The 17,594-nt window shown below is 44.7% G+C and overlaps 1 protein-coding gene across 8 annotated transcripts in view; it reads right to left on the reverse strand.

Moving 5' to 3' along the window:
- The window catches only part of LOC144511763 (engulfment and cell motility protein 1), a 275,624-nt gene that overhangs the window by 196,360 nt on the left and 61,670 nt on the right, over window positions 1–17,594 (reverse strand). For all 8 annotated transcript variants that reach the window (XM_078242020.1, XM_078242065.1, XM_078242047.1 and 5 more), the window contains exons 5-6: window positions 10,134–10,184; window positions 7,393–7,562 (exon numbers count right to left, since the gene is read on the reverse strand). In XM_078242020.1, the coding sequence (XP_078098146.1) occupies window positions 7,393–7,562; window positions 10,134–10,184 (221 nt within the window). The remainder of the gene's footprint in view (window positions 1–7,392; window positions 7,563–10,133; window positions 10,185–17,594) is intronic.

Here is a 17,594-nt window from a genome sequence, read left to right on the forward strand (position 1 = left end):
CCAGTATGTGGTCTTCAAGGAAGAAGAGGAACTGCTCTATGGCCGATGATACCATCAATGCTCGCTGTCTAACATTTGCACCTGGAAGATGGACACGTGGCTTGAGCTGTCAGTTCCACGATTCCGGATCCAACATGAAACAATGCATTCAGGGAAGGCAGGAGGGAAATAACTTCATCAAACCCCACAAATCTTGCACGCCAGGATGTAGACCTTCTGAACTCAATGATTCAAGAAGCGATGACCTCAGTTTTCTAGTGCTGTGTCTACAGAATCATTAGGACTTCATTAATAATCAATCCAGAACAGTCTCAGGTCGGAAAGCGTCTGCTGCAAATCCTAGCCCAAATTGAAGACCGTGTACAGGCTCTGCCTTCGGAGTGAGCTGCTTAACATATCCTTGATCTCAAATACCGCATCAAGTAGATGGGACGTGCTCTGCTAAAGGGAGAACATTGACCAGGGTCCACTTTGAGTCATTCTTCAGGATTCACCATCCATCTCCCCCACCAGTTAACATACAGCAGCATTCCCGGAAGTTACCATAAAACCATCATCACCAATCTGATCTGAGTCAAAGATATATGATTCAATAGGTGACTATGAAGAATATGGAATTTTATTTTTAAGAAGTTACATTTTAAACATAAGACAATAAAATATTTAAAGACAAAATTATTTCCAGCCGATTGGAGAGAAGCAGCATTTCCAATCAAACTAACAAGGGAAAATGTTGGGGCCATCAAAAATGCCTCAGGATCCCAAGGAGACAAAGCAACCTAGTGCTCTTTGCTCTTGATGCTACCCAGTGCCCCCTGCTGGACTGTACATATGTCTACACCTCAGGTCATGACTAGATTGAATGTGATCCAGCCTAGGGTTAAACTGCCATCGACACTCCACAATCTGGTAATCTTCCAATTGAAAATTGATCGATTCTATAGTTCTTAATATCCATAGAATCCCTACAGTGCAGTAGGAGGCCATTCGGCCCATCGAGTCTGCATCGGCTCTTCAACACAGCATGCCACCCAGGCCCTATCCGTGTATTACCCCATTAATCCCCCAACCTATACATCCTGGGATACCAACGGACACTTTAGTATGGCCAATTAACCTAACCTGCACATCTTTGGAGTGTTGGAAGAAACCAGAGCACCCGGAGAAAACCCACGGAGGCACGGGGAGAACGTGCAAACTCCACCCGAGGCTGGAATTGAACCCGGATCCCTGGCGCTGCGAGGCAGCAGTGCTAACCACATTGCCATCCACTTTTTCTTAATATGGATACGTCTATTCTGTATTCTCAATCCCCTTCACCTCCTGTTTCCCTCTTGCCTAGTTATTGGTGCACTTGTTTTCAATTATCACAGACAGATTGAGGTGTGATTTTCCTTTCGAACAACTAATCCTACAGTTTCAGCTCCAACTGTGCCATAGAAATTACAACATGCAGGGAGACTATTTGGCCCATCTCTTCAACTGCAGCTGTCAGCTGTAATCCTAACATAGTGTTTTTATGAACTCCCAGGACACTGGACAATGAGTCACATTTTATCTCTCCGGGTTGAGATGGCTGATCAAGTCACACACAACCTACATGTCACAAATCAGAAACAATCAATGTTGGTTGCCTGGTCTCTGTTACAATTGCACTAGTTATCAGAAAGAGCATACTAAGTTACAAATGATTCATTCCACCAACATACGTTTGTGTGGTTTGGGAAGATCTGGACAGGGACTAAGTGATATATGAATACATGAATGAGGAGGAGTAGGCCATTCAGCCCCTCAAGCCTGTTCCACCATTTGATAAGGTGATGTCCGATCAGATTGAGGCCTCTACTTTCCTGTCTACTCCCTTATACCCTTGGCTCCCATCATCATCTCCCATTTAAATGGGAGACCCCGTATTTTTGAGCTGTGTTCCCTACTTCTGATCTCTTACACAAGGTAAAATAAGTATCCTTTCAGCATCCACCCTGTCAAGTCCCCTCAGATTTTTATAATGTTTCAATAAGATCACTTGTCATTCCTCTAAACTCCACTGGGTATCAGCCCAAGCTGTCTAACCTTTAGAACCAGAGAAAATTACAGCTCAGAAACAGGCCTTTTGGCCCTTCTTGTCTGTGCCGAACCATTTTATGCCTAGTCCCACTGACCTGCACTTGGACCATTCCTCAGAAGAAATTCCCTTCACCTCAGGAATCAGCTGAGGGAGCCTTCACTGCACTGCTTTCAAAGTAGCTATGTCCTTTCTTCATTTTTTTTCAGTATTTTATTTCCGATCATAAAAGCCAATTCAAATTAGGTCCAATCATGGAGATAGTGGAAGCAGATACGATAGTGACTTTTAAGGGGCGTCTTGACAAATGCATGAATAGGATGGGAATGGAGGGATACGGTCCCTGGAAGGATGGGGGGTTTTAGTTCAGTCGGGCAGCATGGTCGGTGCAGGCTTGGAGGGCCGAAGGGCCTGTTCCTGTGCTTTAATTTTCTTTGTTCTTTGTTCAATAAGCTCCCCACTCATTCTCCTACGTTCCAAGGACTAAAGCCCTGGCCTGGCCAACCTCTCCCTATAACTCAGACCCACCAGTCCTGGCAACATCCTCATAAATCTTCTCTGCACTCTTTCCAGTTTATCAATGTCTTTCCTATAACAGGGTGACCAAAACTGTACACAATACTCTTAAGTGTGGCCTCACCAATGACTTATACAACTACGGATTGTTAACCAAGGGTCTGCAGCCCCTAGAGGTCCACCCTCACTGCCTGTCGTTTCTCCCAACACCCTCAATCTAGACCCTGGGTCGGCTTGGTTTTCAGTGCTGGGTCAACAGCCACCATCATCAGCACCATTCGAGGCTAACCTCTAATCTCTCGGACCAGCGATTCATTCACAAACTTCAACGCACAAAACTGAACTGCCGACAAGATTTTTAATGCAGTTTTCACTGTTTAAGGTCCAAAAATGAAGGCCCAAATATTCCGATTCATGTCAGAAGAGTTATGAGCGAAGCTGATAACAGGAAAAATACCCACTTACCTGCCAGCATTTTTTAATTTAAGGCCAAACTTCCGATGCTGCCTGCTTCCTGAAGCTCCCATCTCAGAAAAACAGGCAAACCTCAGCAGAGTGCAGGAGAGAGCCCCTTTTCAATGGCACTAGTTGCCATATTCTGGGAAGCAAGAGTTCAAATGCCCCAAAGCCTGTGTTAATTTTGTCATTCCCTGCTGTGCTTTACAACAATGTTATTGTCTGTATCTATAATGATTAAATACCCCCTTCCCCGGCATCTCTGGTTCAAATTATTTGTAATTTATTAAACAAAGACATTGAGACTGAGGGAAAAGCTCGTGGGTTTGAGATTACCTGGAACTGTCAACCTCTAAAACTGCACAGCCTCACCCCACTGACAGTGCAAATCCCCCTCAACCCTCACAACGTCCACTCGACTACCTCGGGTGAATATTGCAGCCCACCCCCCAGCTAGTTTTACCCAAGAGTTTTGCTGGTTTTATACCAGCTATGAAAGACTCTTCAGTAAATCTGTGTAAAAACCAGAGTAAGTGTAGGGCAGAGAACCCAACTGTGCATGGACTTGGCCAGTCACAAATCAATCCAAGCAGGGTCAAAGCAAGCAATCGGAAGAGTAAACCTCCTGCGTAAGTACCAAGGGTGTGCGTACATCGGGACTTCCAAGGAGTCCCATGTGTTATATATGGAGGTTGGGGCACATGCTGCCCCTTTAAGAGTGTGGGTCAGGTGACCCCGGGAGTCAGTCTAGATGTAGAGACAAACTGCTCCTTTATTTAAGATCTGCAGGCCTACCTTGTGGTCTTCTTATGCATTACAACAAGACCCAAACATAATACCATGTGTATCTGCGGGGTAGCTCTTGTCTCCGACTAGCGGCAGACCGGAAGATCTGGGCCTATTGTTATTTTGAGTGATGTTTCATTTTTTTAATTCATTCATGGGACATGGGCTTTGCTGGCTGGCCAGCATTTATTGACCATTCCTAGTTGCCCTTGCTCAGAGAGCAGTTGCGAGTCAACCATACTGCTGTGGGTCTGCAGTTACATGGAGGCCAGACCAGATAAGAATGGCAGATTTCCTTTCCTAAGGGACATTAGTGAACCAGATGGGTTTTTCCGACAATCGACAATGGTTTCATGGTCATCAGTAGATTCTTAATTCCAGATATTTTTTCTTGAATTCAAATTCCACCAGCTGTGGGATTCAAACCCCAGAACATTTTCTGGATTAAAAGTCTAGCGATAAGACCACTAAGCCATCGCCTCCCCATCTATTACCATTCTCTCCTTAGTGCTCCTCCACTACCTCCTCTCCCATGCTTTGTGATGCCAGGAATCAGCCATTTTGTTTGAATTACCAGCACGTGCAGTGGTGGAGGTTTCGATGGGGTAAGGGTGCTAACTATTGGAGAGCGTGAGGGCGCTGGGTGGGAATTCTCCAATGAATACAGCACTGATTTCTCGACAGTACAAGCTGCTTATGAGAAGCTGAATGGTCAGCAGTGACAAAAAAAAAACAAAATACTAAACCAGAATTAATATTGACCATGAAATACGCATGTGCTCGTTGAAGCTACCTCGTCAGAATTGTTGCCCAGCACCAGCAACAAGCAGAACGATAAATATCTAGGTTTCATTGTATAACCAACTTTTGTATATATACTTGTGTTGTGTTACAGGAGGTCCATGGAATTTCGACAACAAAGGAGGGGGGAGGGCCTCAAAATGAAAGAAGGTTGGGTATCGCTGACTGAGAACCATCATTACCATGTTCTCAGTATCTTACCATCCCAACGTTAACCAGGCTGAATGATTCCAGCAGCCTTGGCATTAGTTTAACTCAGTATCGGCACGAAACTTAGTGGGGGAGGGGAGTTAAAGCACTTATCTTGCCCTCTCTGCTCTGAGCTGTACCAAATTGGTTTGGTTATTCCATGGCCTTTGACGCCTTTACAGTAACGGTTGACCAAATACTGGAATCGATGGACCAAAAGAGATTTCCACATTTCACATGCTCTCTTGTTAAAAGAACACACCTCTATTGCACAGAAACTGCCCACAGCTCCCAATCTATGCACACAAAATGGCAGATTGGAACCAACAGATAGCAAGAAGCAAGTCACCTCCAGATGAAACTACAAGTGTATCAGTTTATTTTACAAAAACATACAGGAATTGTCCAGTGTTTTCACTGCTGTGTAGTACAGTTCTTGCCCCACAGAAGGTCCAGGTCATGTTTAGATGGCTATAATGAGGGCTCACTTCTCGCAGTTCCACTGTAAAATTTGAATACCGGTGCCAAGGGGCCACAATGAACAAACGTTTTCCCTCCCACCCATTGGGGGTTATATCCATCCATGCCCTGTGGTGATGGAAGCTCTTCCACAAGCATTCCAAGGAAACACTCAAGGCTGCTCAGACTGCAGCTTGGGTTGTAATGAATCAGCCTGATAACAGCTTTCTATTTGTGTTGCGACATTTATTGTATATTCAATGTGGACAGGTGGTACGCGCTGACCGGAGATTCACTTGCATTCCTATAAATATACACAGGCTGAAACTATGGCTGCTGGGTTAGATGTATCCCTGTAAATGTGTAACTCTAAATAGAAGTTTTATCTAAATGTGTGAGGATAGGCTCCAGTTCTATCTTTCACCAACTGGCTTTCTGGAATATAACACATGATACTAATTAACATCTGAACATGGTCTACCCACTGGCGATACCATATCAGTTCTGATTATAGTGTTACAGCTAATGCTGGGAAACTGCAGACCACAAACCTCTGTGACCCTAACTAAGGTCACGTATTAATCTCATACATTTAGCACTGATCTGGTAAACGGCAGCGTTAACCCGTGCTGGTACTGGCTGCCGTGGCGCATGCGCTGCATCAAGCTAACAGGGATATCTGACTGACTCCATATTCTCTCCTGACTGCTGCAGCTAAAGGGAGCGCGAGTCAGAGACGGGGTTACAGCACAGGAGTTGATACTCTGACCTGCACTTTGCTTCCAGTGCGGCTTCCCATTGTAAACGGGGGCAAACTTGCCCTGTGAGGTAAATAAGAGTTGCGACTTTCAGTCACAGCACAAAGCCTTTTAGCATTTCGCTCACAACCAGTCCCCACCCTGTCACCGTCACATCACCGTACACCCACCCACCTCCACCAAAAAAAACCAGATAGCAGTGTGTGCATGGCCAGTCGAGTATCTAACACACTTGGTCATCTTTTAGACTCAGATTTTTAAATTAAATGTTGTTGTTTTCAAAATGTTTCGAATTTTCTTTTCTCTGAAGGTCTCGACATGTCATCGTCGACTTTTGCGTGGCTGGAATCCTATTTGGTGAAGGCTATTTGACACTCAGGTACCACCACTAACACGGAGCAACAGGGGCTGCTGACACACAATCACTGACTGACTGCCCAGGCAGAGCCCAGGGCATCTGTAACTAACTCTTCACGGCAAATGCATGTCAGCAGCTGCTGCCTGCTGGAAGAAGAATACCAGATCTACCCAGCTGTGTAGTGATTATGTTACTGGGATAATAATCCAGAGAGCAAGAGTTCAAACCCTACAAAGGTAGCTGAAAGCTTGAAGTGTTCAAGGCCACCGACCTAAAACATTAACACGGGGACTAGGCCTGCCTCCTATTTCCAGCATTTTCTTCTTTTTTTAACTATCTTAGATTTCCAGCTTCTGCAATGTTTTTGCTTTTTGAGTACGTGTTCCGTCTCCAGACTTTTAAACTGCTTTCAAACTCTCGACACAAAAGCAAAACAATACAGAATCTGGAAATCCAAAATAAAAGGCTGCACGATTGTCTTAAAAACATCAACTGGTAGGTAACCTATGCCTTTACCCCAGTCTAGCCTATACCTGACTCTGGACCATGTCAGTGTGAATGATTCTTAACCATCCTCCATACTGGCATAGCAACAGTACCAATGCAACTAGGGCTGGGTAATAAGTTTCGATCTTGCCAGAGGCACGCGAGAATGAATGTTAAAAAAACATTTTCCGACTGCGAAGCCGAAATTGCGCCACTGAAGTCCAAAGGCGGGATTTTCCAGCCATGCTCACCCCAAGGCTGGAAAATCCCGCCTGAGGTCAACGGAACTTTGCATGGTCCGTGTCCCGCCCACTATGATTCCCGTGGCAGGCGGGACGTGATTTAATAACTTAATTCCCAAGGCAATTCCTGAGAGGTAATTCTTCCCACCTCTCCCCCATCCCAACTCTGGCTCTCTGATCATCAGGATGATGAACCGTTACTTATTCACTGAACTTCATTCTTCCCATCCGGATGCTTATTTTAATTCTACCTCAAACCCACACTCAGATACTTACTCAGATCCACTTTCCACCATCTGAGTTAGGAGGGAGATACCATCGAGGTTAATGAACTCCTGGGCAAAGGTGATGTCGCGGGAATGGTTAGCCAAGTCTTTCAATGCTTCTAACTTGGCGTCCATGCTGGAAGACTGAATCCTTTCGTGCAGCCCCTGGGCAGTTTGAGTCTAGATAAAAGGCACATGCCAAAAACAAAACAGAAGAACATGCCAGAAAACATATTCAAAATAAAAACACAATTTTTCTTTACTTCTCTCCTGGGTGAACTAGATTTGAAGTGGGACGCGGAAACCATGGAAATTGGCAGCCTCCCAGTACCCAACTCAAGTATTGATTATTTGACAGCAAGGGGTGTATCAGAGCCAAAATCCATCTCGGCTTCACCAATGCAATTGGTGACGGGGAATGGGAAACCAAGTTGATATTCTCCCCACAATTTGGCATGAACACTGACTGTCCAATAGGGATAGGAATGCGAAATGGCCTCTCCCACACCACTCCCCCACTGTCCTCCCCTCCCACCGCAACCATCATCCTCAGTTTGGCCAGGGTTCAACAGATAGCATGCTCCCCTTGGAGTCAGATGTTTATGGTAAAGGCCCAGACTTTGGCACTAAATATAGGCCGACACTTCCAGTGCAATTCTGAGGAAGCCCAAGGCTCCATCTGTCCTCTCAGGTAGACATGAAAGATCCCACCGCACAAGGTGATGCAGAGGACGTCCTGGTCAACATGTATCCTCAACCAACATCACTAGAACACAGGTGTAACTTGGCACTGACCTCATTTTCAGATTGTGCGGTCTTGCCTACAAATTACCTGCACAACTGTGACTGCACTTCATAAGTTGCTGGGTGCAGTCAGATAGCCAGAAGCACTCTACAAATCAAAACACTTTCTTTCAGCTAACTTGGCACAGGCATGGAATTTACATCAACAATGTGGTGCCTTAAACCACTGAGTGACAGGGACGGAAGAACAATGGAACGATATAATTGAACGAAATACAATAGAACAATCATGATATTGAGTAATAAATTCCAGGCCTGCATTAAAACAACAAGGCTTTCAAGATACAAGCTTAGAGATTTAAAAATAGTGGATTTGCTGTGGCATTGCTCATGGAAAGTTCTACTTTGTAAAACTATAACAGGACGGACAGGGTAGGATTCTGATGCTGAGCTGAAACTCTCCCATGCCCACAAGTTTTGTTTGTCATAAATAGGCAAAAAACCCCTCCCCGCTCTGTCCCCCTACTCCAAGAGATTGTTCTGATAGTTGCTATTCCAGTGAAAGTTAACAGATAATTTCCCGAAATCCTGATTTCAGCCTTGGGGAGAATGAAAAAACAACAGATATGACTGGGCTTTCCCTTTTATTAAAGTTTTGTTCTTGCACCTTTTAATAAAATGTGACCCTTGGAATACAACAGGCTGAAAGGTTTCTATAAAGACAATTACTGCCGTACTCCTGTCAATCCCTGCATGGTGGTTAGCACTGCCGCCTCATAGCGCCAGGGATCCGGGTTCGATTCCTGGCTTGGGTCACTGTCTGTATGGAGTTTGCACGTTCTCCCCGTGTCTGCGCGGGTTTCATCCGGGTCCTCCGGTTTCCTCCCACAGTCTGAAAGACGTGCTGGTTAGGTGGATTGACCATGCTAAATTCTCCCTCAGTGTACCCGAACAGGCGCTGGAGTGTGACGACTCAGGGATTTTCACAGTAACTTCATTGCAGTGTTAATTTAAGCCTACTTGTGACACTAATAAATAAACTTACACTTTAAAAAATTTAAGTTCTCCTTGCTCCCAAATTCACTTCATCGTCAGATGAAGAACGATTTTCATTTACATAGAGCCTTTCCTAATCTGAGGTCATCCCAAAGCAGACAACAAAGTACTTTTGCAGTACAGTCTCAGTTGTAATGAGGTAAACAGGGCAAGTTTAGCAAGATCCCACAAATGATAATGTGACAATAACTAAATAATCTGTTTTTAGTGATGTTGTTTAAGGAGAGGCAGTAGCATAGTGGTATTGTCACTGGACCAGTAATCCAGAGACCCAGGGCTGGGCTGGGGACCTGGGTTCAAATCCCACCACAGCACATGGTGAAACTTGAATTCAATAAAAATTTGGAATTAAAAGTCTATCGATGACCATGAAACCATTGTCGATTGTCATAATCACCCATCTGGTTCACTAATGTCCTTTAGGGAAGGAAATCTGCCGTCCTTACCCAGTCTGGCCTACATACGAGTCCAGACCCACAACAATGTGGTCGACTCATAAATGTCCCCTCAAGGGCAATTGGCCCAGCCAGCGATTCCCACATCCCATGAAAAAAAACCATATAGGATATTCCCTGCTCTTGCTTGAAATAGTGTGACGGGATGTTGGGAGGACAGATGAGGCCTTATTAATGTCTGATGTGAAAGACAGTGCAGCTCTCCTTTGGCACTGCACTGGAACGTCAACCTATGTCATGTGCTCCAGCCTCTGGAGCAGGACTTGAACTCTCAAACTTCAAACTCAAGGATGAGGATTCTACCAACTGAAGTACATGTGCCTTTATCACAAGATACTGACAGCCTGCAGCACCAGCTAAACTGTCACAAAGACAACTTACTCTTCATAACCCAGAGCCACCAAACGCTCAGAGTGTTACACCACCACATGTAAACTTGCCTCAAAACAAACAACTCCAATTATCAAGAAATGTGAATGTCACATTGACTACTTACTGGAGATGCTGCCAACCGAAGGATTGCCCCATTTTTTATTTCATTACGATTCTGGAGGGAGGGAAATGCAAACAGTTATATAGAGTTGGGTTTATTTTACTTCACAAGTAACTCACTCAGTAAACGTTCAGTTTGTTTGTTTCGCTGCCTGCCAATCTGTCATTAGCAAATGGTCCTTTCTCGATCACAATCAAAATGGATCGAAAACCCAAACCAACCCAGGGATCACGCTCATCAATCCTGAGGTTCTCCAGGGAAGTCACCACAGAAGCCATTTGCTAATGGACACAGTGGTTAGCATTGCTGCCTCACAGCGCCAGGGACCCAGGTTCAATTCCGGCTTGGGTCACTGTCTGTGCAGAGTTTGCACTTTCTCCCCGTGTCTGCATGGGTTTCCTCCGGGTGCTCCAGTTTCCTCCCACAGTCTGAAAGACGTGCTGGATAGGTGCATTGACCGTGCTAAATTCTCCCTCAGTGTACCCGGACAGGCGCCGGAGTGTGGCGACTAGGGGATTTTTTGCAGTAACTTCATTGCAGTGTTAATGTAAGCCGACTTGCGATACTCATAAATAAACTTTAAACGAATGACAAAATGTCAACTCACCAGCCACCAATTAACCCTATGACTGAAACATCAACATTATATCTCATGTATCATCAGGGGGCCACAAACCAAATGCTGGACCTATAATTTCCAATGTTCCTCACTGCTGGAGGTTCCGCTCATCTCCTGTCTGGATCTGGTGCAGATTAACTGGTCGAGATTGACTGCCATGATTGGTCAACAATTCCATTACTGCTGTAACACAACACCGCCATAAAATGATGACATGAGGAAAACCTTCTTCACTTAGTGATTTGATTTGTCATATGTATTGGGATACAGTGAAAAATATTGTATCTTGTGCACTATACAGAGAAAACATACCGTTCATAGAGTACATAGGGAAGAAGGGAAGGAGAGAGTGCAGAATGTCATGTTACAGCCATAGTTAGGGTGTAACATTATTGGAGAGTTTAAAAGAGTTAGAGTACAGTTTTAAAAGCGTAGAACGAGAGTAAAAGGTGGAATTTAAGAATATGTTGGGAACAGTTCGCAAGTCGCCTCACTCCGGCGCCACCTCTCAGGGCACCAGTCTTTTAGCTGTTCAGCCAACATTGCAGAGAAATTCCTTTGCAGCAACCGTAATCTACTGCTCCTGCTTACACAGTGGTTAGGATTAGATTACACTGTTCAGGATAACTGGAGCAAGGGGCCTGTTTGTAAAGGGAGGTCTCTGTGGTGAGCAATTGGAAAGTTTGAAACCAGTTCAGAAGTCCTTGACCACTGATTCCACATTCCACCTCCTGCTGCCCCCAGCTCCTCCACTGAGTCAAGCTGAACCAGAATGCTTGCGATCTCGATCTCCTGCTTGACCATGAGCTGAGCTTCCTACTCTCATACGTGTTCTACTTCAGGAAGCAAATTCAATAACGGCTTCCAAAAGAGAATTGGAAAAGAACCTCAAACCCAAGGCTATTGGGAAAGGACGGGCCAGTGGGATTAGTTCAGTTGCACAGAGCTGGCATGGACAAGATGGGCCAAAGGCCTCCTCCTATGCTCTAACCATTGTTTCTATAATTCTAGGGTCAACTCGATTGTCCTTTTCCCATCAATCAATTCCAATGTTCCTGGATTGGATACCTATCTGGATCATGGCAATTTCTCACTGTGAGGGGGAAGTGCTTACAGTCCATAACCCAGTGCATCAGCAGACCAAGACCCTGCTGTGCCATGGCAACTATTAGTAGAAACAGTTCACACCGTCACAGAATTGTTACAGCACAGGAGGAGGACATTCGGACCATCGTATCTTTGCCACTTCTCCGAATGAGCAATTCACCCAGTGTTGTTCCCTCAACTTCTCCCTGGAACCCTACACATTCTTCCTTTTCAGATAATACAATTCCCTCTCAAATTCCTGTGGTTTCCTCCCACACTCCAAAGACGTGTAGGTTAGGTGGATTGGCCCCTTAGTGTCCCAAGATGTGTGGGTTAGATGGATTAGCCGTGGTAAATGTGTGTGGGGGGGGGGGGTTTACAGGAAGTGGACCTTCCTGGGTAAGACACTCTGTCAGAGAGTCGCTGCAGATTCGATGGACCGAATGGCCTCCTTCTGCATGGAATATGAATACCGCGATTGAAATTGCCTCCATCACACTCTCAGGCAGTGCACTCCAGATCCTAACCACTCGCTGCGTGAGAAGTTGCTCCTCATGTCTGCGTTGTTAATCAGTGATTTACTGCTAATTATTCAAGATTAGGAGCAGCCCAGCTTAACTGATAATTACCGTCACCAAGAACAAACACGAAGATCAAAGTACATAAATCTAGAATTCAATAGCAGCAAACGGTGATGCTGTGCTAATGAAGTGTCTCTCACAGAGAACGATACAGTAATCTACCATTAGTGAAATACTTAGAGAAACTCTGAAGTAGAGCAAATATGAGGGTAGGAAGCTCAGCTCATGGTCAAACAGGAGACCGAGATCACAAGCGTTCTGGTTGCCGTAAAGCGGTAGGTTTATATAAGGGCCCTGTATACCTGACAGGCCAGGGGAAAGGTAAGTGGATGAGACTTGGCTGGTCAGGAGGGTTTTGTCAGGTCAGGTGGGTTGGGGAGAATTGGGTCAGGTTGGGGGGGTACTAAGTGTCGGACCCGCAGATTGTGGGGCAGTGGGAAATCTATGGGGGGGGGGGCGGAGAATCGGGATGGGGTATTGGGAATCCCCTAGGGATTGATTAGGTGGGGTGTTAGGGGGTCCAGCGTGTGGGGGCTGCCCATTGAAGGCTCAGTTTGTGCGTTTAAAACAGTTACACCAAAACTGGAAATGCTTTTATTTCTCCTCTTTCAGAGTAACTATTGGTGTCAAACTGGCGGAACCATCTGGAGTTCTGAAGGGGAAGTTAGCGCTTCTGGACAATTGCCGGACTAACCGTTAGCTGGGAACTTCCCAGAGGGATTCCCCAGCACATTATTGGGATACTCCCCCAAATGCGATGCTGGGGAGCCAGGAAATTATGGGCCAATGGGTATCTAAAAACATCTTCCATCACTCGCATGCATTTGTTACAGGTGAAATAAAGAATACATGTTATTAAAAAGGAAATAACCCAATTTGTACAACAGTGATTTAGCAACTATTGAGACTCAGTCTAAACTTTTTACTTTGAAGTTGAAACAAAGAGTAATACAAAACATCCATGCTGCTATGGTCACATAATGAAAGACTCTTAAAAGACTATGCAAGGAACAAAACATGTAAAGTGCTATTCACACCACCAGGTGGCAACCTTCCGCCTTTATATGATGAAGAGTTGAAGCAGGTTCTTCAAGCAAGATTTGAAGCTCTATCATACAATAATGAATAAAAAGCAAAGGAAACACCCATCATATAATGAATATTATTTAAGTTACTTAACAATCATATTGCATATAATGCTTCTAATTCCATAGTGGAAACATTAAAAGGTGGCTTTGGCCCCAACAGTGATTTCATCCAACCTCCCACACAAAGGCAATGCCCCCAATATAAACCAATCTGCCTGTGGCTTTAGCATCTTTTTGTAACCCTAAACTGAGATTCGCACCGTTTCCTGCCCTCTCCAATTCCCCTCACTACCACTTTCACAACATAGCTCAAACCCCTTTGTTACCAGACTCAAGACACCAAGATCGCTTCACCAAGCCTCCAAACTCGCCCTAAGAAACTCCAAGAGTTCTAAAACTCTGCCACCTAACCCCCTCCTCCCAATACGATTAATTTAAAATTCCTGTCCCCAATTTTAAATTTCTCCGTGACCCCTTCCCAACTCAATGTCTACAATCTCTCCCGGTCCTTTACCCAATTTAATGTGAACTCTCTGTTCCTCTGACTCTGGCCTTTTGGGCATCCCTTAATTCCCTTTGCCCCCAAAATGATGGTAAAGCCTTTAATTCCGGCAGAATTCCGTTTCAAACCTCTCCGTCTTTCACGGCCCCATCAGAAATCTCCTCAATGGCCATCCCTACCCCCAGATCTTGGGACACCCCCTTCGACCCTCTGCTCCTGGTTCTGCTGAAAGCACTTGATAAGAAAAGGTGGTTCTTATTGTTATGTATGTTGGGACGTAGCCCCTTTAAGGGAACGGGTCAGGTGAGCTGGGGTGTGGGTGAGCTGTTGGGATCCGCCTGAGAGGGCAGTCAACGTTTGGAGTGTGGAGCGAGTAGATTGAATGAAAGATCGGTGTTCCCTGACGCCTGGCTGTGGAGTAGTTATTGAGATGATCCATCAGTACTCAGAGATTTAACACTCATTGGTGAAGAAAAGAGCTCCAAAATATTGTGAAATGACAAACATAATCCTTCACGAACAACGCCACAGAAACAAACATTCTTTTGAAGTTTTTGTAAAATGGAGGATATAAATATAAGATAGAGTGTGGGAGAAATGTGGAGCTCACAACTGCAAGGAGGCATTGAGGTAAACAGCATAGACCCATTTAAGAAAAGCTGGATAAACATAAGGGAGAAATGAATAGAAGGATATGGAGATGGGATTAGGTGAAGTAACATGGGAGAGGCCTGTGTGCAGCATTTACACCCGGCACAGACCAGTTGGACTGAGCAGACAGGTTCTATGCTGTAAATTCTATATTCTTCTAGAACTGCTGTCTGTAATGCCTCGGTTTTATTGAAAGTTTTGAGAATGGTGGAATCACTTAGTTAGGACACCACACAATCCGTGTGTTTTGTTTTAAATCTTGAGCTTCTGAACAACATCACTTCCCTATTTCACACTTCGGCATGTGAATAATTATTTTCCCGACGCTCTTCATTAAGTATTTTGTTCATTATTTAATGTAAATCCTGCTGACTATGCGTTCACCTCTGGGGGTGGCACGGTGGCACAGTGGTTAGCACTGCTGCCTCACATTGCCAGGGACCCGGGTTCGATTCCTGGCTTGGGTCACTGTCTGTGTGAAGTTTGCACGTTCTCCCAGTGTCTGTGTGGGTTTCCTCCCACAGTCTGAAAGACGTGCTGGTTAGGTGGATTGACACGAGCAGGTGCCAGAGTGTGGCGACCAGGGGAATTTCACAGTAAATTCATTGCAGTGTTAATGTAAGCCTTACTTGTGACTAATAAATGAACTTTAAATTTATATCTTCAGTACATTTTCTGAAATTCCCCTTTTCACCACAAGAGTGCAGCCTTCAGTCAGATATACCTTCAGTGTAGACAATGCATCGAGGTAGATTTTCACTATAAAATTACAGGTTTGACAGAGATGTTTAAAATCATGAGGAGGCTGGACAGAGTAGAAAGGGAGAAACCATTCCCGCTCGTTAAAGGATCAAGAATGAGGGGGCGCAGATTTAAAGTACTTTTCAAAAGAAGCAAATGTGATGCAAGAAATACTTTTTCAGACGAGTGCTTCGTGTCTGGAATGCACTGTCTGGAAGTGTGGTGGAGGCGGGTTCAATCGGGGTATTCAGGAGGGAATTACATGATTACCTGAATTAGAAACAATGTGCAGGGGTATAGTGATAAAGGCAGTAGAACAGCAACAGGTCATGATACTCGTTTGGAGAGCCAGTGCAGACACGATGGGCCAAATGGCCTCATTCTGCCCCATCACAATTCAGTGAATCTGGAAAGGAAAACAAAATGCAGTTCTACTGAGGGAAAGGCAGGGGAGTGGCGCTGGGAGAATTGCTGCATCAGGGGGCTAGCAGAGGCATGATGGGCCAAATAGCCCTCTTCTCTGCTGTAACCATTCCATGATGGGTAATTATGAGAGATACAAAGATGATGATACAAAGTTAAGATATAAATTTAATTCCCAGACCATCAACACAAATTGCAGGTGAGCTCAACAGGTAAATATTTCCCCGTTCCTCGGCAAGTCAGCAATTTTCATTTACATAAATGGATCTTCGGTGCAATAATGAACCCCAGTGGGTGTTTCACAAACAAGAACAGACACCAAGGAGTGGAAACATGAACAGAGCAGGGCAGCTTTTAGAAAGGCCAGTGGGAGAGAAAGAGAGGGGAGTTGCAGAGAATGGGTCTGAGACAGTTGAGGGTTGGAGCAGAAAGGTAAGGGTGGGGCCAACAAGAGGACCAGAGAACCACACTGGGGCCTAACAAGCCTCTTAGCACACGAGTACCCCAGTGAAAAATTCCAGGAACTTTGTAATGATTCCTACATTACAACAGTGACTACATTTCATAAAGTACTTAATTGGCTGAAAAGTGTGTTGAGATGTCTGGTGGCAACATGAATTATCGGATCCCTACAGGACACAAAGGAGCAATTTAGCATGGCCAATCCATCAGCATGTTCTTTGTGGGAGGAAACCGGAGCACCCGGAGGAAACCCACGCAGACACGGGGAGAATGTGCAAACTCCACACAGACAGTGACCCGAGCCGGGAATTGAACCTGGGTCTCTAACGCTGTGAGACAGCAGTGCTAACCACTGCGCCGCCCCCTTTTTATGTAATATATAAACATTTGGTGGGTAAGTATGGATCAGTGCTTGGGCCTCAGCTATTTACAATCTAGATCAATTACTTAGATGAGGGATGGAAGTGTAACATATCCAAGTTTGCTGATGATACAAAGTTAAATGTGAAGATATAAAGAGGCTGCAAACATATGTAGACATGTGAAGTGCGTGCACAAGAACATGGCAGCTGAAATATAATGCCCACTCTGCGAGGAAAAATAGAAAAACATAATATTTCTTAAATTGAGAGAGATTGGGAAATGCTGATATTCAGAGGGACATGGGTGTCCTTGTATATAAATCGCAATAAGTTAACACAAAGATACAGCAAGCAATTAGGAAAGCAAATGCTATTTAACCTTTATTAGAAAGGAATTTGAGTGTAACAGTAACACAGTCTTACTACACTTGACTCATGCTCCATCTTAATATGGTAGCTGAGTGTCAAATGTTGGTCAATAGATGCTCCTGTGAAGTTCTTTGAGACATTTTGTTCTGTTACCAATGTTGTACAAATGCAGCTTGTTCTTGTTGATATTGTGGAGAATGGAGGGAGAGGAACCAGTCCCACCAGGACGTCACTGACTGCCAGGAAACCAAGCCAGGTTTCAGTGAAGGACAAGTGTGTAAATGTGCAATAAATGGATCTGAATCAGCAAGGCAGCTAAAGAACAGAATGTACCATTTGTGGCCCCTACACTATACTGTTAGCCAATATTTAACAATGCCCTTGTATATCTCAGTCCCTCATCTCTCCAGGAAAAAATTTGGATGAGTCACATTCGCACAATTCTGCAAATACAGCTGTTAAACGAACTCAGAAGACTAGGCTTAGCAACCATTCACAGTAAATGGGTGACAGATCTCACCAAGATCCTGCAACTCATTCACCTCCCAACTCCATGAAACCCTCCCCCCACCCAATGCTG

The sequence above is a fragment of the Mustelus asterias genome, chromosome 2, assembly GCF_964213995.1.
Source record: "Mustelus asterias chromosome 2, sMusAst1.hap1.1, whole genome shotgun sequence".
In the NCBI taxonomy this organism is placed as follows: domain Eukaryota; kingdom Metazoa; phylum Chordata; class Chondrichthyes; order Carcharhiniformes; family Triakidae; genus Mustelus; species Mustelus asterias.